Source organism: Narcine bancroftii, chromosome 7, assembly GCF_036971445.1.
Source record: "Narcine bancroftii isolate sNarBan1 chromosome 7, sNarBan1.hap1, whole genome shotgun sequence".
NCBI classification, from domain to species: domain Eukaryota; kingdom Metazoa; phylum Chordata; class Chondrichthyes; order Torpediniformes; family Narcinidae; genus Narcine; species Narcine bancroftii.
In genome coordinates, this window is record NC_091475.1 from 103,176,730 (window position 1) to 103,199,491 (window position 22,762).

At 41.2% G+C, this 22,762-nt stretch overlaps 1 protein-coding gene across 5 annotated transcripts in view; it reads right to left on the reverse strand.

Annotated features, from left to right (window-relative positions):
* LOC138739144 (protein diaphanous homolog 3-like) overlaps positions 1-22,762 on the reverse strand; it is a 481,652-nt gene that overhangs the window by 283,888 nt on the left and 175,002 nt on the right. For all 5 annotated transcript variants that reach the window (XM_069890655.1, XM_069890654.1, XM_069890657.1 and 2 more), the window contains 2 exons: positions 8,504-8,593; positions 8,305-8,399 (listed from right to left, as the gene is read on the reverse strand). In XM_069890655.1, the coding sequence (XP_069746756.1) occupies positions 8,305-8,399; positions 8,504-8,593 (185 nt within the window). The remainder of the gene's footprint in view (positions 1-8,304; positions 8,400-8,503; positions 8,594-22,762) is intronic.

A 22,762-nucleotide genomic window follows, 5' to 3' on the forward strand; every position in this document is an offset into this window, starting at 1 on the left:
GATGATTCATTCAGAATTGTGGAATTTGCAGAGTGATCACTGTTAAAATTTCTAATAGTTTAGCTGGTACATGAGAATTCCAAAATGTTTTGTAACCACAAATGAATCATCATAATGGCTTAACACACACCACCTGGGGTTCAGAAGTTTGCAACAGTGATATCTTCCATCTTTGACCAAAGGGCAGTTACTCAGTGAAATGGACTTTTCTCTGACAACTTGGGTTCTGACTAACCTGAAGACTGCAAGCAAAAAGGATCATATGTTGTCTTTCACAATCTGACAGACACCACTGCTATATCAAAACATGATTTGCGCTTTTAATTGATCTATTACAAAATAGGTCTCCAAATTCATGGTCAGTTTTTGATTCACAATAACATGGCAATAATTCTTATCCAGCAATGGTTAAAAAAAAAAGTTGTGGCAGATGAATATGTGGCTGAGGAGTTGGTGCAAGGGGCAGGGAATCCGATTTGTGGATCATAGGGATCTCTTCTGGCGAAGGGCTGACCAGGACAAAAAGGAGAGACTGGACCTGAACTGCACCCAGAGCTATTAGAAGAGCTTAAACTACTTTGGCGGGGAGAGGAACCAGAATGTGAAGGCAGAGAATAGGGAAGAGAGTGGAAAGGATGGCATTCAGTGTTGTTCTTTGGCTTGGCTTCGCGGACGAAGATTTATGGAGGGGGTAAAAGTCCACGTCAGCTGCAGGCTCGTTTGTGGCTGACAAGTCCGATGCGGGACAGGCGAGAAACAACAGGCAGAGAAGAAGCCTTGCTATGTGTCTATTTCAATGCCAAAAGCATTAGGAATAAAGGAAATGAACATAGAGCATGAATCAGTTTGTGGAATTCCAGTGTTGTGGATATTACAGACATGGCTGTTGAAAGATAGGATTGGTTTATGAAGGTACCAGGATTTGATGTTTTAAAAGGGATAGGATAGGGTGTAAAAGAGAGGGCAAGTTGGATTACTGGTCAGAGATAGTGTCACAGCTGCAAAAAGGGAGGATACTGTTGAGGGAGTATTTACTGGGCAAGTATGGGTGAAAGTCAGAAATAGGAAGGGAGCATTCACTGTAGTCTATAGGCCTCCAAATAGTCCTCGGAACAGAGAAACAGATAAGTAATGGGAGACTTCAACTTCCACATATTGACTGCCACCTCTTTACGGCAAGAGGGAGAGATGGGGGAGAATTTGTTAGGAGCTTCCAAGAAAAATTCCTGACACAGTATGTGAACCAGGTGACTAGAGGAAAGGCCATACTGGGATCAGGTACTGGGCAATGAACTTGGTCAGGTAACAGACCTCTCAGTGGGGAAGCACTTTTTAATTTTTAAATTTTGTATTTTTAAACTTAGACTTGCAGCACATTATGTCCCACAGGCATACCCAATTAACCTACACACCTGATATGTTTCAAACCATGGGAGGAAACCAGAGCCCCCGGGGAAAACGCATGCAGACGTGGGAAGAATGTGCCAGCTTCTTAAAGACAGCATGGGATTTTAACCTCAGTCCCGATCACTGGCACTGGAAAGGCATTGTGCTAACCGCTACGCTAACCGTGTCACCCCATTTTGACGACAGTGACCACAATTCCCTGAGCTTTAAGGTAGCTACAGAGAGGGATAAAAGCAGACAAGATGATAAAATGCTTTATTGGGGAAGAGCTTATTCCAATGGGATGAGACAAGAACAGATGAGACTAAATTGGGAACAGCTATTATTAGGAAAAAAACACAGAATTAACGTTTAGAGACTACTTCCACAGGGTTCTGAATAGGTTTGTCCCACTGAGATGGTAGGAAAAGGGGACTGTGGTTGACAAAACATGTAAGGCAGCTGGTTAAGAGGAAAAAAAAGGAAGCATACATCAGATTTAGGAAGCGAAAAACAGGAAGAGCTCATGAGATTTATATGGTCACCAGGAAAGAACTTCAGAAAAGACTAGGAGAGCTAGAAGAGGGTATGGGAAGACCTTAGCAAGTAAGATTAAGAAAAACTCTATGCTTATGTGAAGAACAGAAGGATGATGAGAGTTAGTGCATCTTGGCGCCTCACAGTTTGGCGGGCAGCAACCTCCTTTGAAGAAGACTGCAGAGCCCACCTCACTGACAAAAGGCAAAGGAGGAAAAACCCAACACCCAACCCCAACCAACCAATTTTCCCCTGCAACCGCTGCAACCGTGTCTGCCTGTCCCGCATCGGACTTGTCAGCCACAAACGAGCCTGCAGCTGACGTGGACATTTACCCCCTCCATAAATCTTCGTCCGCGAAGCCAAGCCAAAGACAAAGACTTAAGGATAAAGGAGGCAACATGTGTTTGGAGGCAGAGGAGATTGAGAAGGTCCTAAATAAATAGTTTGCTTCAGTACTCACCAGGGAAAAGGACCTTGATCAAAGTGAGGTCAGAATAGAATTCAGCTAATTATAGACCAGTGAGTCTTGCATCAGTGGTGGGCAAACTATTGGAGAGGATTCTTAAGGATAGGATTTATGATTATTTGGAGAAGTACAGTCTTCTCAGGGATAGTCAACATGGTTTTATGAAGGGAAGGTCACACCTCATGAGCCCAATAGTTTTTTTTTCTCAGGAAGTAAAAAAAAAAATTATTTGGAGTATATAGATTTTAAAATAAGGCATTTGAAATGTCCCCCATAGAAAACTTTATCAGAAATACATGAGGTGCAAGATCCACAGAACTTTGGCAGTGTGCATACAGAATTGGCTTGGTTGTTGAAAGTAGAGAGGAGTGGATGGAAAGTATACTGCTTAGAGGTCATTGATGAGTGGAGTTCTACAGTGATCTTTTCTGGGACCCCTACTATTTGTTTTTACTTCTTTGACCAGGTCATTTGTAGAGGATGGGTCAGTAAGTTTGCAGATGACAAAGTTTGGAGGTTTTCTGGATAGGGTTGAAGGGTGTCATAGGTTACAACAGGATATATACAGGATGTAGTGTTGGGCAGAAAAGTGGCAGATAGAGTTCAATTTGGATAAGTGTGAGGTGATGCATTTTGGTAGGTTAAACTTGAAGGCACATTACATGGTTAATGATAGAATACTTAACAGTGTGGAAGATCAGAGGAACCTGGGTCTGTTCAGAATAGGTTTGACGGGTTCAAAGAGAATTAAGACTGGACACGTGTTATGAACAAACACTGGTCTTTATTTACACACAGAGGAATTCACTAGAACGTCATATACTCACAGAGAGTAACCCAAAATAATACACAAATAACTACACATTGGGTACAAATGAATCATTGCTCATCATTCTTCACTCCCAATTGGGAATGCAAGGGTTAAACACACAACATTCATCCGCAGGACTTCCAATCTCAGGTGCAGTGGAGAGGTCACATGACCCTCCACAATTCACACTACAAGTTCCAAATCCATAGGTAAAACACAGAATTCGGTGGACAACGTGGTGGAATTGAAAACACACAATGCTGGAGAAACTCTAAATCCATGGATCTCTTAAGATCACCGCAGAGATTGACAGGACAGTTAAGACCATCGTTGGAATGCTGGGTTTCATTAATCAGAGGATTGAGTTCAGGAGTTGTGAGGTAATGTTGCAGCTCTATACATCTTCTGTGAGACTACACTTAGAATATTGTGTTCAGTTCTGGTCACCTCATGACAGCAAAGACGTGGAAATTATGGAGAAGCTGCAAAGATTGACCAGGATGTTTCCTGGATTGGAAAATATGTCTGAGGAAGCAAGGTTAGCAGACCGAGGGTTTTTTTTTGGGGTAAAGGAGGATGAGAGGTGACTTGATAAAGGCCGATAAGATTATGAGAGGCATCGATAAGGTAGATAGTCAGCATCCTTTTCTGAGGGCTGGTGTAGCAAATATCAGAGGATATCTGTTCAAAGAGAAGGGAGGAGAGTTTATGGGGGACATCATGGTCACAAGTCTTTTCACATTGAGAGTTGTGGATGCCTGGAATGCATTGCTGAGTTGGTAGTGGAGGCTCAAACAATAGAGGCATTTAAAAGATTCTTAGGCATATGGATGAAAAAAAAGAGGTCCATGAGGTTGGGAGGGTTTTTTTGTTGTTATATGTGGGTTGGCACAACATCATGGGCAGAAGGATCTGTGCTCTGCTGTAACATTCTATGTGTCATGTGAGCACCACCCTCATCTGCAGCTGTGGAAAAGATCAAGGAGCAAGTGAAATCAACTATCCCTTTCTCAACAATTAGCCAGGAAATAAATTATTTAACGACAAAGTTAACAATTGAAATGCTATGGTGAGTTCATAATGGAGTGACTGTTAATGCATTTTTGTATTATTCATATGTACAAATTAATAAACTAATTTGTTCTCCAATAAGAGTGCAAGAGATGGAACATGAATGTTGCCATCATGAGGAGTCCATTGGAATCAGTGTCTCTCCTTCAAGGTAACAGTTCAGCAATTATATAACTTGAGAACTTGCCACATCTGGATCTGGAGGCCAAAAAATTGGATATATTTAAAGCGGAGGCTGACAAGTTCCTCTCCCCTAAAGGTATCAAAGATTACGGGGAAAAGCCAGAAGAATGGGGATGAGAGGAAAAATACTTCAGGTATGATTTGAATGGCAGAACAGAATGGGCAAAAAGGCCTAATTCTGCTCCTACATTTGATGGACACTCAAGTTGTTTTAATACTAGAATCTAAGGTCAGGGTGGCAGTATAGGATTGAAAATGACTTCTGCTCATACAAGAATGGAAACAAAGATAACTGCCTGGATGCTCAGTGTACAAACACCACCTTAACTCCATGACATTTGTCAGACTTTCCAGCATGCCTGCCCTCAAGGACTTTATTGCACATATCCATTAATCTTCTTCTATTATCTCCCTCTGAGGTCCTCGCCAGAGTCCTCAGCAACCCATGGATGGCCTTTTTTCCTTGAAGAACTGGCATCCAGGCTACTATTTGCACTTTCGATAGTAGTAAGTCACATGCAGCTTCATCACATACTGATCCTGCTTCCCAGCAATTTGTCATCGCCAGAATGTCAAATTATCTTCTGGGTGTACCTTCATCATCATTCATGAGCTTTTTCAGTGCTACCTTAAGAGTCAGGAGACCATAAGTATCTGATAGAGGAGGAGTGATTAACAGTTTGTCAGGGAGAACGAGGGCATTTGAACTTTAGATCACAACCACATGAAAGAGATACAGAGTAGCTAAGTGATGGATGAGTTTTGCATGGGAGTTGATGCTTGTGACACGGTTGAGGGCAGAAGGGATTTAATGATGCATTCATGGCTCTGGCTGTACTTGCATCACAATAATCACATCCTTGAGGCTTCATTTCTCACAGACCCTGAATTGAGCACTTCATTCTAGTACTTCAAAAACATTCTGAGCCTCTCTGGATCGGACCTCTCTCCTTTTCAACCATACCACCCAAGGCTTCCCAAGATATTTCATGAAAGAGGGAACAACACTCACTCACATCAAGCCATGGCATCCAGCAAGCTGCAACCCTCATGAAATAGGTTTGATCCCCAATTGATGTCAAGAAAGTAGAGTCATGGAGTTCTATAGAACTGAAATCGGCCCTTTGGTCCTTGTCCATAACAAACAAACTGATCCCATTTTTTGTGCATGTCATCAATATCCCTCTGAACTTTTACAAGAGCAGAGGATGAGGTTTGTCTGCATTTTAGTGAGGCAATTGATAGGCTCCACAGACTCAGTCATAAGGCTTGGGATCTCTGGATGAGTGGATTCAGAAATGGCTTAACTGCCGAAAGCATTTGGATGTGACATCATCTTGCCTCGTCTCTATTTTGTCCCTCATTTAAGAGAAAGTTGGATGTGTACGTGGAGGAGAGGGGGTTGGAGGGTTATTGGTGGAGAGCGGGAGGTTTGAGCTAGTGGAGTTGTTCTAGTGAACCGGTGCGGACTCGAAAGGCCAACGTGGCCTGTAAATGGTTATATGGTTATATGCACCTGTCCAAATGCCATATAAACGATACCATCATCCTTGCTTCTTCTACTTCCTCTGGCAGCTAATTCCAGATACCCATCACTCTCCGTTCGCAAAAAAATTATCCCTCAGCTTTCTTTTAAATTGGGCTCAGGACCGAAACATTGGTCATCTAACCTTCGGGTACTGGTGAGTTCCACCAGCACTTTTGTGTATTTACTGCAAACAAAGCATACACACACCTTCTTGTTTCATTGGCTTGCAGGTCCCTGGCTTATCCTCACAACCTTTTTTAAAAAAAAATTAAGGCAGAACATTAACCATCCTCCAGTCTTCCAGGACCTCATCTATGCACATCTATGCTGCAAATACCTTTACCTGGGCTCCTGCAATTTCTTCTTCAGCTTCTTTTAATGTCCTTTGATAAACTTCATCAGGTCCTGGGCATTTATATACCTTACTGTGTTTCAACATTATCTGTGCCAAACCTATATTCTCTTCAAGACTTTGCTATTTACTTTTGAGTCCCCTTTGCTCCATCCTTTTCTCCACAGTAAACAAAGATGATAAATACTTAAGGACCTCACCCACCTCCTATGGTTCCACACATAACAGACATTGCTGATTTTTAAGGGGCTCCATTCTTTTCCTAGATTTTCTTTTTCCCTCAATGTTAAAGAAATTCATAGGATTCTCCATAACTTTTCTGTCAGAGCCACGTCATATCCCCTCTTTGCCTTTCTTATTCCTCCCTGAGTGAACTATTGGATTCTCTTTAACGTTCAAAAGATTCATTTTATTTCAACTGTCAACAGTTGATAAGTTTCCTTCTTGAGCATGAACAAGTCTTCTGTATCTCTGGTCATCCAGGGCCTCCTAATCTTGCCCATCTGCCCTTCACACTGATAGAAAAGTGCTGCCTGTTCCTTTCTTTTTAAAGTGACGAATTGTTGGGCACCCCTTTAGCTGCAAACATCTTCTCCTAATCAATCTTTGAAAGACCAGTATTACCTGTTCACAGTTTGCCTTGCCTCAACAAAGTACTTTAACTTGAGGAACAGTCCAATCATTTCCCAGAATTATTTTAAATTTAGGGTTATAGTCACTGGTCCGAAGGTGCTCTCCTAACACGGGAGTCTCTTGCCATTCCACATTTCCCAAGAGGTCTAATATTGCACTCTCTCGAGTTGGGCCATTTAAATATTATGTGAGAAAATTCTCTTTGATGCATTTAATAAGAGCCACCTTATCTAGGCCCTTTGGATTGCAAGACCCCAGTCAATTTAAGGGAATTGAAATCACCTATTATTACAATGGTATATTCCTACAGCTGTCCACAGATATCCGTGCATATTTGCTCCTCTAATTCCTTCCGACTATGGGGGGGGGGGGGGTTGTTGGACAATAATACAACACTAAAGTAGTCATTGGCTTCTTATTTCTATACTTGTAGCCTCTCTGAATAATCCCAGCAGAATATCATCTCTAAGTACTGTGACAATGTTCTCCCTGATCAAAAACACAAGACCCTACTTCTCTCATCTCTACCACCTTCTCTACTTCATCGGTATCATCTGTACCTTGAAACTGAGCTGTTTGTCCTGTTGTTCTCATGTCCAGATACCCAAGAATTATTATGTACACAGATCATGATGATGGGTTAAACTCCATTCACAATATCCACTGCAGCACAACCTTGCACCAAAAACTGGTGTAATTCAGGACAAAACATCTTGTTAATTTAACTTGGATTGCTTCCAAGATTCTCTCTCAAATATATCACAGATAAATATTGATTTTAAACAAGTACCATTAACATGGTTTTATGCTGAATTGAAAATGAAATCCTAAGTTTCAGGTGAATTGACATAAAAATAGCACTACTCAAAGACTGATTAATCAATACATAGTTGAAATGTGTACCTTAGACAAGTTCTTAAAATATATGCGATTTAGCCTCATTAAGTCCTGAATGGAGTTATAATTAATACCATTAATGAGTAATATTGGCTGATGTCATCCTATATATATTTACAACTGGAAAAAATATTGCAATTGACATTAAATTCATTCTACATAACGGATATTTTAACAAGCTATTACAGCAATTGAGTGTAAACTTCTCCCTGCACTGATTATTGCCAACAAACTTTTTTAATTCAAAAAATTAAACATTCAATAAGTATTAATCGAAGACAAAGCATGGATTTAAAATGTGACCCTTTTTTTTTTAAATAAAGTAATGGTTTGCAAAAATATCTCATGTTGAAGTCAGCAATGTACCAACAAGGCAGACAACCATGTGAGCTTGACAGGAAATTCACAAATTATAAACAAGAGTTTAAAAATTATACCTGGATCATTGACTCAGACAATTTTTCTTCATCAACTTCCAAAATAATTATTTTAATTTCCTCATAAGGCATCCGAAAAGATCCAAGGAAAATAGCTACAGAAAACAAGTATTGAAAAGAAACATTATTTGCTGCAATTAAATAAAACTTAAATTCTGAGTATATATCAACAGTTTCAGAATAACACTCTCACACTTACAAAGATTTTGTGCTACCTTTGGGTCCAAGACCTTAAGTTCCTTCTTTTTCTTCTTGATGTGTTTTCTCTCTTCATAATCATCTTTTTCACCTGTGGATACACATTAATGTATTACATTGCAGTTTTTCTAAACACCAGTTCTACCCATTTCAGTTGTGCATTGTCAAATTTCAGATGTTTATCTAGATCTGATGCTGAAGTTTCTAAAAAAAATATGAAATTACATGAAATTACCAAATCCATTTGCAGGAGGAATGAAACTGTTAAACTGAATTAAATGAATTATTTTTTTTTTGCTTTTGACTACCTGTTGAAGAGAACCCAACAATTATTTAATGGGGGAAAATTATTATACTCTTCGGTAGAACTCTGAAATTTGTCATAAAGGATTAAATCTAAGAATGATTTAAGTACAAAACAGCATCAAATAAAATGCTCAGCAAAACATATTCCATGTTCTGTGATGCTTTAAAATACCTTTAAAACAGACCAACATAAAATGGAATAATCTTCAGGACAGATGAAACCAATTGAACTTCAATTATGTTGAAGGTAAAGAAAGTGGTTGTGACAAATGACATCGATGAGGGGAGTAATTAGGCAGCAGAATATTGATCAGCTAATAAGCAAGGCAATAACAGATGGAAATTAATCCTGAGCAGCATGAGGTCATACATTTTGAGGGTTCAGGGATGCCAAAGAAGATTACCCACATGCAATCCTCAAGTAACACAAAGGTTCTGTTCTTGAGAGAGAAAGAAGCACATTTTCCTACAAGTCAGTAAAACAATTTCAATGAAGGTCAATTAGAATACATTTTTTTTAAATCACCTTCCTGTGCAGTTACTATGGTACAGAATTAGAATATTGCATGGCCAATATAAACAATGAGGATACTAGAGGTCAGGGAGAATCCATAGGCAGAAATAATCAGTCTACATTTCAGGTTGGAATCCTTTATTGACAGCAAAGTAAGGAGGGGAGAAATTTAGCATATGAAGTGAGCAACTCAGCACGTCAGGCAGCATCCAAGGAAAGCAAGAGCCAACATTAGCCCAAACCCCTTCATCAGGAATAGGAAGAACTGCCTGAAATAAAGGGGGGGGGGGCGGAGACAGTGGTGTGGGGGGGAAAGCAGAGGTTGGTAGTTGTGGGAAGAAATGAGCCAAGAGGTAATGAAGGAAGCGGCAGAGAGCTATCATTTAGATAGGAGGAAGGGAGGGAGGAAAGGGGTGGGGGTTGGAAAGGGTAAAAAGTGCTGGTGAGAGGCAAGTTAGGAAATGGGGGAGGGAAGAGAGCATAAGGAATGAGAGAGAGGTGAGGAAAAGTGGAGGGAAGAGAAGGGGCTACTAGAAATTAGAGGTTGATCTTGATGCCATTTGGCTCGAGACAGCCCAAGAGAAGACAAAGCGCAGAGGAGGCAGCGTCAGGAGCAGTAAATTACATCAACAGATGTCTGAGTCTGTAGGAGTCATTTACTGAATCCAGCACTTGGTGTGTTTCTCCAATTTTTCAGTGTCTGCAAATTTACTTACAAAGCCTGTACAACTTTGGGGAGGGGAGGGAGCAGTAGCAGGCAGTGTGAAAGTTACAAAGAACACGAGCATGTAAAGGGGAGATGTAAACAGTGGATTCAGATAGAGGAGGAGGTTACTTTTTTTTCCAAATCGATGTTCCTGTTTTTTGATTACAAGGTCATCCAGGAGCATTGTTCCTTAAATTTATGTTTGACCTTACTTTGTCAATGGATGAGGTCGACCACAGATATGGCTGTGTGTGTGAATCAGCAAGGAACTGAAAGTGTTGCCACCTTAATGTTGAAACTTAGGTAAAACACAGGTGCTCAGAGTAGTGGTCACCTAATGTGAAATTAGTTTCACCAACATTGATGAGGCCACAGTGAGTATCGATTGGACATTGTGCAAGCTCTGCCTCACCAGCAAGATCTGATCTTCACCCTGGATGGCGATGTAGGGGAAAAGCATCAGGACAAATTTTGCATTTTGTACAGCAGGATGTATGGAATACGCAGTCTACCTGAAAGAACCAGATGACAAGAAAGACCAGGTGCCAATTGTTTCTATTCCTTGCAGCATTTCCACACAGACATGTATGCCCTTAGCCTCATCCATTAACAATGCAAAGCCAAACAACCCAAAACACAATACCATGGATTTTTCCAACAAAAACACAAAAATCTTGAAGGAACTCAAAAACAAGTTTTGCACCATCCGTAAGAGATAAAGACATCGTGGTTAAACCATTGTATACACGTTTTGGCTGTGTTAGTACTTGTTATAGTTTGTCTGGACATGCCTATTGCTGACTGTGCCTGTGGCTCCTCCCACAGACCCCTGAATAAAGGCAACTGTGCAACACCCCTCTCCTCAGACCAGGACAGTCAACCAGCATGGACTTGCTTCCATTCTGTTGCTAATAAAAGCTTATCAGTTTCTATATAACTTGTAGACTTTTGAAGTAATTGATGGTGTATCAATTTTAGTAACAAGAGATTTTTTGGTTAATGGAGATCTTGAAACCAGAAAAGCTGGAACTCGACCCACAATCGTCAGACACTTTCAGCAGCTTCGAACTCTGGCTGCGTTGCTTCAAAGTGGTCCTGCAGCCTCCCATACTTGCTCGAATATTTCAATATTATTTCTTAAACTATATGTTATTTTTTCTAATGGAATACATTTATTCATTTCTATATACCATTGTTGTATTTTCAAATTATCTTCCAATTTCCAGGTTGACATAATACATTTTTTTGCTACGGCTAGGGCTATCTTAACAAATCTTTTTTGTGCATCCTCCAAATCAATTCCAAATTCTTTGTTTTTTATGTTACTTAGGAGCTGACATTTTATCATAACATATCTCTCTGCTGGATCTATTATTTCCTCTTCTATTTTAAATGGCACATTTTTACTAATTAATATAGCCACTCCTCTTGTTTTTGAATTATACAATGCTGCTGTTACACTTACATTAAATACAATAGCGAAAACCTACCGGGGACAAACATTACCTAAGTTGATGGAAGGAGAAGGAAAGAAAAGAATGGACTCAGTAGAATTTCTGGTGTATTTTTGTTGAATGACAACATTGTCTGACGGGTTTAATGCAACCTAGATTGTATACCTAAAATGGATGAGGGGGGGGTGGGGGGGTGGCTTGGGAGGAGGGAGGGGGGGGGAGAAAAAGTCACTGTATATGTGTGAAAAAAGAAAAAGTGTGTAGCATGGCTAATGTGATTTATGGTGTGAAAAATAAAAAATAAAAAAATAAAAATAAAAAAAAGTGGTCCTGCAGCCCTCCTCTACTATCGTTCAATCAGAGAACAACAGACCTCAAGAATTGTATTCCTGGGTCAGGCCCCTAGTATATTCAATGATCATGGATGCTGAGTTGTACCCAGAGGTGATGGAAATACTGAAAAGTCAGTACCTGAGGAAGATAAATGCTAGGCACCTCCTGGCTACCGAAAAACAGTGACCCAGGGAATTCGGGCCCTGCGAGCTCCCAGATGGGCCTGCTGCTGCAAGGCTGTGACGCCTGCACTAAACATGGATGACTTGATCAGAACCGCAGTGTTACTCTCTCATGATAAGGCCAACAAGACACAAAGTCTATGGCCTTGAAGTTTGATATAGGAATTGTTCGCAGCTACTGTGTTGTGACTTTGACTGTATGGGGCAACTCCTCATGATGCCACAGCTCCACGCTGCCTTGCTGAACTTTCAATGCCACCTTAAAAGTGTGACAATCATGTACAATGGACCCCATTTGCCCCCTGCACTGCCCAGCCCACTGTCTGCAACTAACAGTTTTTAAACCACGCACTGTGCTTCACCTGGAAAAAACCCCAGCCTTTCCTCCTACCATTTCCAGACAGCAAGCCACAGATTATCCACTGTGCATGGCCTGTGGCTTTTCAACCCTCATAATGACCCCTCCACCACTGTTCGCTAACCTCACCCTCAACTGTAAACCAGTTCCGACCAAAAGTAGGTGATACAGTCCCAGAGACATGGCCTTTGTTAGGTTGGAGGTGCAGCGGCAACTAAATGAGGGGATCATTCCAGCCCCTGGAGAGTTCAAGTGGTGGTGGGCAAGGATGGTGCAAAACACAGAATGACCATCTCTACCATTTCCTGAGGGTTCCCTTTGACATCACCAATGGGGTCTCCATCTTCTAGCGAGAGATGGAATGAATTGTAGTCGGGCCACATTCCTGTATCTGGACAACATCACCATTGCAGCCATGACGCCAATCTCCACAGATTTCCCCAGACAGCCAACTTCCTTAACCTTACAAACAATAAGGATATGTGTATGCTTTGCACAACTCACCTCGCTATCCTTGGAGTCATTGGCCCTGATCCCTACCGTATGTGCCCTCTCTTGAACTACCCCTTCCCCACACCCTCAAAGCTCTCAAAATATGCCTGGGCTTGTCCAACTATGCCCAGTGGGTGCCAAATTATGCAGATAAGGCCCACCCTCTCGTTAAATCCACTTCCTTTCCCCTGATATCAGAGGCCCACACAACCTTCAGCCGCATCAAGGTAGACATTGCCAAGGCAACGATGCACATGGGAAACAAATCCACCTGTTCCAGGTGGAGAGCGATGCATTCAACTTCACCCTGGCTGCCACCCTTAGCCAGGCAGGCAGACTAGTAGCCTTTTTGTCCCCCACACCCTCCAGGACCTCAAAATTCAAACTCTTTTGTCATGAAGGAGGCCCAAACCATTTTTGAGGTGGTACGACACTGGAGACACTACCTCACTGCAAACAATTTACCTTGCTGACAAACCAACTTGCAGTTGCTTTCAAGTTCAACAATCAGGAATGAGGTAAAATCAAAAACAACAAGATATTGAAGTTCAGAATCAAACATTCCACCTACAATTATTACATCTTGAACCAGCCCTTAAATGCCCTATTCCATGGAACATGTGCCAGCACACAAATTGACTGGATACAAGCCCTCCATAACTACTTCTGCCACCCTGGGGTCACTAAGTTCCTCTTCTTTATCAAAGCTTGCAACCTACCTTACTCCATCGAAGAGATCAGGACCATAACCAGAAACTGCAAGATCTATGCAGAATGCAAACCGCACTTCTATCGACCATACATAGTGCATTTGACAAAGGCCACCCGCTCCTTTGAATGCCTGACCATTGATTTCAAGGGGCCCCTCCCTTCCTATGACCGCAACGTGCCTGAACACAACCACTACCACAGTCATCAAGGTCCTGCACAATCTATTCACTCTGTTTGGGTACCCCCGCTATATCCATAACGACTGGGGGTCCTCTTTTATGAGTGACGAGCTGCGTCAGTACCTGCTGGCTAGAGGCATCGTCACAAGTAGGACCACCAGTTACAACCCCTGAGGGAACGGACAAGTGGAAAGGGGGAACACGACTGTCTGGAAAGCCATCCTCCTATCCCTGAGGTCTAGAGGCCTTCCAGTCTTCTGCTGGCAACATGTCCTCCCTGATGTGCTTCACTCAGTCAGTTCACTCCTGTGTACCGCCATTCCACGTGAAAAAATGATTTCCTTCCCTATGAAATCTGTGTCATGGACCACGAAAGGAAATGAGGAGCCATGTCTGACCACCTGATTGGAAAAAGTCCATCTCCTCCATGCCAACCCCCAATATGCCCATGTGGCGTACCCGGATGGGCACGAGGAATAAAGACGTCCATGCCACAGCTCCCTCCTCAGTCCAAGACAGTCAACCAGCATGGACGTTCCTCCATTCTGTTGTTAATAAAAGCCTATCTTTTATATAACTTATAGTCTTTTGAAGGAATTGATGGTGCATCAGACATAGAACCAACGTTTCAGGCTGGAGCCCCATCTTTTCTCCTCTGGAAGCTGTGAAACCTGCTGAGTTTCTCCAGATTTTTTATATTTTTAATGATAAAATCACAGCATCTGCAGACCTTCATGTTTCACACCGTGGATTTTTCTATTTTTAGAAAACTCCCACCTGTCAGGTTCCAGTCTTTACATCTATTTTTTTTAAACTTTTCTTGCCCTTGCTTTTCTCTCTAACTTCCTCTCCCTACACCCAGTTGTTCCTGTCTCTCTGCCTTATGTCCAATACCTGCTTACCCCAGTATACAGATCGCTGACAAAACAGATGGTCAGTTGGCAGGGAGATGACGAAGTGGCCAGGAAATGGGTGGAGTGGGGGGACAGCAGCACTTCAGGACTGCTTGAGACCACAGGTTGGAGTGGTTTCATGGAAGCAGCCACCAATGAAGGCCACATTGACGAGTACATGAGCTCAGTGACTGGCTACACGAGCCAGTGTAATGAGCATGTCACAGAACTCAAATCCTACACAACCAAGGCTCACCACAGACGCAGAGGTCCATACTCTTATTAGAGGTTGAGATGCAGCCTTCAGGACGGGAAACAAGTTGGCACTAAAGTAGACCAAGGCTGAGCTCTCCCATGCAATCCAGTAGGTAAAGTGTAGGTACACACTGAGGATCCTTAGTCAGCTGTGCGAAACCAGCCAAACGAGTTACTTGTGGCAAGGGATCAATACAACAGATTCCAAGACTACCTTACAGTTCAATAATGATGCCTCCCTTCCAGACAGACAGAACATCATCTACACACATTTCAATGGGAAAAACAGGCTGACGCCAAAGAAAGCTCAGACTCTCCCTGAAGAACAGGCCCCTTGCATAGCCACGAACGAAGTGAGAAGAATCCTATCCAAGGTGAACCCGCTCAAAGCAGTGGGACGAGACAACGTACCCAGTTGGGTAATGAAGGACTGTGCAAACCTAATGACCAATGTCCTTACAGAGGTCTTCAACTTGTCATTGCAGCGATCCATAGTCCCTGCATGTTTTAAGGCAGCTACCATCAATCATCCCAATACCAAAGAGGGAGACAGTAACAGACCTCAATGACTATGGCACTGACCTCCAATGTAATGAAATACTTAGAGCTTCTAGTAATGGAATGTATTAAAGGACATCTCCCATTTCAATTTGTCTACAGATGGAACCATTCCAATGTTGATACTACAGCCTTGTCCTTCCACTCTGTCCTGATTCACCTGGACAACTATTCCTATTAAGCCAGGATCCTGTTCATTGACTTCAGTTTGGCATGTATTACAATCAACACCCCTCTCTCTAACTAGATTCTGGATTTCCCAATGGAAAGACCACAGTCTGTCCAGATTGGCAGCAGAACATTGAGCACCATCACATTGAACACCTGCGCACCTCAACCCCACTACTGTTTACTCTGCTAACCCACGACTTCAAGGTCAGATCCAACTCAGAATCATCAAGTTTGCACATGACACGACAGTAGTTGGACTCATCAGCAACATCGATGAGTTGCAATATAGATAAGAGGTGGAGAATCTTATGAAATGGTGTGAGAACAACTTGAGTCTCAATATGACAAGACAAAGGAGAGGTTTGTGGACCAGGAGGACCAGAGATGACCACTATACATTAATAGCTCAGAAGTTGAAAAGATTGTAGAGAGCTAAGTTCCTCAGAGTCCCCTCAAGAAGTGACCTACCATGGGCAAATAATATCCTCCCACCTGTCAGGAAGGTGCAACAGCACTCTTCTGGAAGGCTGAGACGAGTGGCCACCAAGAACATCCTGGCAAGCTGCATCACAGTGTGATACAGTTATGTAAAACACTGGATCGGAGATCAATTCATCCGAGAATAAAAACAGCAGAGAGCATCGCTGAGGTCTCCCTTCTCCCCATCAATGTGATTTACTGGGATTGTTGTTTAAGGAGAGCTCACAAAATCTGTAGGGACCCAACTACCCCGCACACAGCATCTTGCAGCGACCCTCATCGGGAAAGAGATGCAGAAGTATTAGAGCCATATCCGCCAAGCTGAGGAACACCTTCTTCCCACGTGAAGCAAGACCTGCTGAACTGCAGAAACAACTCCCAGTGACTCTACTATTTATAAACTGTATTTATTTTAATATATGTATTCAAAAAATTAATGTTGTACAGTAGACAAAGAAATTTCGTGTAATATCAATTTTTCTGTTTTATTACATGACAAAATAATCTTGAATCTATATAGGTGTGGTGTCTATGCCTATGTATAGGTTGTGTGCATACGTATGCGTTTGCACAATTTTTGCACTGTGAACTGGAGAACACTGGTTGTATTGGTACAATCAGATGATAAATAAACTTGAATGTCCTAGATGATACACCAACTCCACAATTACTGAAATTCCTTGCATCACTCTAACTAATTTTCCTGTCTTTAAAAATGTTTTAAACAATTAAAGCAGAATTTACATAGTTGGGTTTGCATTGTTTGTTCTTCCATCATTCTGGGAGCCCACATACTGTCAATGGTAGGGCCTTAGGGAGAACAAAAGGAATCGAAGTGTGCACATTCCAATAAGGTAGTAACACAGATTGAGTGAAGGAGACATATGGTATTATGCCTTTATTAACCAAGGCCTTAAATATAGAGATGGTAAATACACTATTTCCACAGCAGGGCTGCCTAAGACCAAAGGGCATAGGTTTAAGGACAGTAGTAAGAAGCTTAAAGATGATTTATGAAAGATTTGCTATGATATGCATTGGTAGTGGAAGCAAATATCACAATATTTAAGCAGCATTTAAAGGAACACTTAAATTGGCATGGCATAGGAGACCAAGAACTAAATGTTGTGGAGAATGCCACAGATAGTTAGCAGAGATGATGGCCATTTTTGTTTTTGATTACATAAATTTCAAGACCTACTAACCAGAATATAGCAAAAGAAGCAAAGTTATTTTTAACTTAAGATAAAATCTAAATTTATGGTCTGCAGCAAAACATTATTGACCTCAAACTGTTCCACAAAGACCCAGTCATCCATTTGATACATTTCTGCTTTCCCAAGGTCAATTTATGTCAAATGGTAAGAAGCACTGACATCCAGCACAAGTTAAGAGCAATTAATTGAAGGATTTCCATCAATCCATGAAAGAAAAGCTTTAATTTTTAAACCAACTTTTTAAACGTTTTGCAGAAGTTGGAAGAAAGATTGGCACACATTATGGTAAATGTTGAAATGCAAACAATTTTTTGAAATAATTATTCTGAGGAAATGAACCTCAGGCAAGATTGTTTTCTGATACATGAAGCTGCTCATCTGTATCAATTCAGAGATGCATTTTTTCAGGTTTCTTTGCAAGATATGCGACTCATTATTTATTGTGACTCAGTAACAATAGTTTGAAAATGTTAGTACAGGTTTTACTTCTCAATCTAAATTAAATGTCATATTATTTTGGTGCATTCAGAGCACATTATAACAATGTACACAAAACAGTAACCAGACACCTAAATGTATGTTTATTAATGTTTATACTTAATAGCCATGAATTGGCTGAAGACAGAGCTGACTTTGAAACTTCCTTACTGCTCAAACTAAAAATTTATTTGGTCATACCAGAAGAATGTTCACAGTCATCAACACCTTTACTGTTTAGACTTAATTTTCTGATAGTACAAAACAAAAAGTTGTCAAAACTACTCAAAGATACAAACTACGAAATTCCATTTTGTTCAACTGTTTGAGATTAGAGACCAAAGGAACTGAATGATGCACAGAGATTGAGAGACCAATAACTAACTTGCAAATTGAAAATGATAGTGACCTTCAATTGACTGTCAAAATTTATTTCCCAAGACTGAAAGCAGAGTTCTGTAATGATATTTTGTTCACAATGAAGGCATCCACAAGAACACTAATGTTTTTAAACAGCCAATTAAATAATTCTCAGCACTGTCCGTCAACACAAATCAGATTTATATAACTAGTAGTGCTGCAGATGTACATACAGGCATGACATTAGGTTGCCAATCCTCATACAAACAACAGAAAAAGGCAGGATCAGGAGTTTTAAGGGACAGTTAGGACATTAAGTCATCTGGAATACAGATGGATGAAGGAAATGCCTCCTGTCATAAGCCTTGGAATTTTGAAAGGAAGATGAAAGAAGGTCTCATTTTCCAACACCAATATCTGTTGAGATTTGATATCTTCAAATCATGTTCAGATCACTTCTGGAATTTCAATATACAATTCATCCAGGTTTCAGTAGTTCTAAAGAAAATTATATGCATGGATCCCTTTTAAGTACCATCTGCTTCCACTCCTTCAAGAAAGGCAATAGAAAAAAGTTGGTGGATAGATGTCTGTATTGTAAAATTCTTGAAAAACAGAATACCATTTCCTTTACAAGAGACTTCTAATTTCCAGAGATAAACTCAATAAAACATTTCAGGTCTTAGTAGAATATCATTATTCTCATGTCAATTCCCTGCAAATCTGAATACAATAATTGTGCACCCTGTATACTCAAAGCTCATGTTGATCTCAAGAGAGAAATAAAATAGTGGCATGTCTACTTGGTCTGACATGAAACAAAAATATGTGTAAATAATAGAAAAGAAAACCAAAATTCAAATATTCATCAGTAATCAAGCATGTTAAAGTTTTCCTGTCCTCTTTTTGAAAGATGTAGTTTAGTTAATGCTCAGTTGTGTTAAAAAGACAAAAGCATGATCAGAATAATTTTTCTGCTAAAACTGATCTAATTGACTGCGTTATTGCAAAAATATAGGTTTTACAAAACAACCACGCACAATAAACAATTTACAATTAAAGACAGCATTGCAATTTTAACTTTTAAATGCTAATTTCTTCATATATCTTCTGATTATGCTTTGCAAAACACAAACAAGAAAATGAAAGCACTGACTCCAGTCGTGATACTTTTACATTCATGGATCAAACTTTGCTTAAAATAATACCCATTTTGAATAACAAACTTTGTTTCAAGCAATTTCACCTCAATACAATTCTCAATCTTGTATAATATTGAAACTATTCATCTCACTTCTAACACGATAAACCAGAATTTTAAGAACAAGGACTTTGATTTGGGTGGCTCTGAAAAATATTACGCTGATGACCAAAGCAGTATTGTCTGCTTTTTAAAACTGGTGGTCATTGATAGTAAAGGATCTCCAAGAATACAATGGGGCACAGATCTGCTGGAATAATTGGCAGAATGGAAGCAGGTGGAATTGAATTCAGAAAAATCTGAGGTAATGCACCTTGGGAAGTTAAATTGGAATAAGATATGCAGATCAGGGGTGGCCAAACTTTTAATTTTTAATTTAGACATACAGCATGGTAACAGGCCATTTTGGCCCACAAATATTTACTGGGGGTGTAGGTTAATTGGGTGGGACAGACTTGTGGGCCGAAATGACCTGTCACCGGGCTGCATATCTAAATTAAAAATTAAAAGGTTGGCCACCTCTGACGCAGAGTAACTGCAAGTCCATGTGTCCTTGAAAGTGACCATATGCATAATGTGGGGAAAAGGTAACATCAACTGTTTGCTTTCATTGGACGAGGCAAGGTCCCCCACACTCCCATCATCTAAGGTTCTCCTACCCTAACCCTAACCCTGTCCTTCCTACTGATCCTGGACTCAAATGAGTTGGTTCTTCAACTTCTCTTACATGCCAGTTATGGGATTTTGCAATCACAGCTGCTCCCAATTAATTCCAACTGGATCCTGTTTAATTATGCTATAATTTGCCCTCCCCAATCTAGTACTTTTCAGCAGGTCCCAAGTTTATCCTCATCCATAACCATCTGGAAACTTAACAAATAGTGATCACGATTGCCAAAATATTTCCCACTGAAACTCCAATCACCTGGAAAGGCTCATTAGAACCAGAATTATTATCATGAACATGTCACAAAATAGGTTGTTTCACAGCAGTATTACAGTCCAAACATCACTATAAAATCACATTTAAGATTAAATAAATTAGTGCAAAAATAAGAGAAAGTGAGGTAGAGTTTGTGGTTCATTATCCATCAGAAAGCCAAACTGACTAAGGCCATTAGGGAAGCAAAGTAGGCACATGCACAGCTCATTCATTGTCACTTCCTGAACAGCAAGGACACACAACACATGTGGAAGGGCATCTAAGATATCACCAGCCACAAGATTACACCACATGTCTTGTGATGCCTCCCTCCCTGATACACTGAACAACTTCTACGCACATTCTGAGGCAAAAAAAAACGACATGGTGGGGAAAAATACCCACCTCACCTCCAAATGAAAAATACCACCTCACCTCCAAATGACCATGAAGTGGTCGATGTGAAGAGAGTTAGGCAAGATCAATCCACCAAAGCTTCTGAACTGCATAACATTCCCAACAGAATGCTGAGGGGACGTGAAGTTCAGCTAGCAGATGTTCTCACCGACATCTTTAATATCTCTCTGAGAAACGCCATGTTCCCACTTGCTTCAAAGCCACCATAATTGTCCCTGTGGTGAAGAAGTTGTCCATGTCTGGTCTCAATGACTACCCCCATGTTGCACTCATCTTCGGGCACATTAAGTTCCTGCTGCCCCGTCACTGGACCCCCTGAAGCCTGCATACAGATCCAAACACTCTACAGACGACGTCATCGCCACTGCCCTCCATCAAGCCCTCATCCACCTGGAAAATAAGGACTCATATGTTCGAATGCTGTTTATCAACTTCAGGTCAGTATTCACCACATATACCTCAGTTCCTGATAAGGAGGTTAAATCTGATGGATCTAAACACCTCTCTCTGCAATTCGATTCTCGACTTCCTGTCAGGAGACCTCAGGCATTATGGATCAGTAACAGCACTTCCAACACCATCACACTGAGCTCAAGGGCCCCCTCGGGCTGTGTGATTAGAAGGTTGGCCTGACCCATGACTCTGCAGCTAAACACAGCTGGAACCACATCATCACATTTGCCAACGACATGACCGTGGTGGGCCAGATTAGTTAGAATGAGGAGTCAGTGTACAGAGATGAGGTGCAGTCACTAACGGACCAGTGCAGAGCCAACAGCCTGTATCTGAATGTATATATATAAAAAAGAAACAATTGTCAACTTCAGGAGGGCCCTGGGGACCTCATTCCACTGACCATTGACAGCTCCACCATTGAGATAGTCAAAAGCATCAAGTTCCTTTGAATGCACTTGGCGGAGAATCTCATCTGGTCCTTTAACATCAGCTCCATAGCCAAGAAAGGCCAGTAGCACCTCTACTTCCTGCGAAGGCAGAGGAAGTTCATCTCCCACCCTCCATCCTCCCTACATTCTACAAAGAATGTCTTGAGAACGTTCCGTGCAATTGCATCACCGCCTGGTTTGGAAGCTGTACCTCCTTAGACCACCACACCCTGCAGAGAATAGAGAATTCAGTGGAAAAGATCATTGGGGGCTCTCTTCCAACCACGATGAACATCTACAACATTCAATGCAGGCGAAAGGCAATAAACATTGTGAAGGACTCCACACACCCTTCATGAAAATCTTTCTCCCTTTTGCCATATGGTAGGAGGTACCATAGCACTCAGGTCCTTGCGTCCAGACTGGGAAACAGTTTTTCCCCCAAAACCATTAGGCTCGTGAATTCCAAGATCATGTGAATAGTGCACCATGGGCTTTTACTGTGCATGTCTTAACATTTTAGTATTTTAATGTGTTTAACTTCTAAATTATATAAATATGCTCCATGGTCGTGTAGAAATGCTATTTCATCTTTACCATGTGAGCATGGTATGAACAATAAATAAAAGTGACTTGATTAAGAAATCTGATGGCAGAGGGAAGAAGCTGTCCTGTTGTCGCTGGGTGTTCATCCTCACATTCCTGTACTTCCTTGATAGTAACTGCATGAAGAGAGCATGACCTGAGCACTGAGGGCCCTTGAAGATAGAAGCTATTTTCTTAAGACACTGGCTCTTGTAGATGTCCTCGATAGAGTGGAGACTGATGCCTGTGATAGCGCTGGCCAAGTTCACAAATATCTGTAGTCTTTTTGTCCTGTGTATTGACGCCTCCATACCAGATAGTGATACAACCAAACAGAATGCTTTCCACAGTACACATATAGAAATTTGCAAGTCTTTGGTGACATACCAAATCTCCTCAAATTCCTCATGAAGTCTAGCTGCTGGCAAGCCTTCTTCACAATTGCATTAGCTGAGGCCCCAAGATGATCCTCAGAGAAGTTGACCCCCAGGAACTTGAAGCTCTTAATCTTTCCACTATTGATTCCTCAATGAAGACTGGTTGTGTTCTGCTGATTTCCCCTTCTTGAAGTCCACAATCAGCTCCTTGGTTTTCCAAACTTTCTG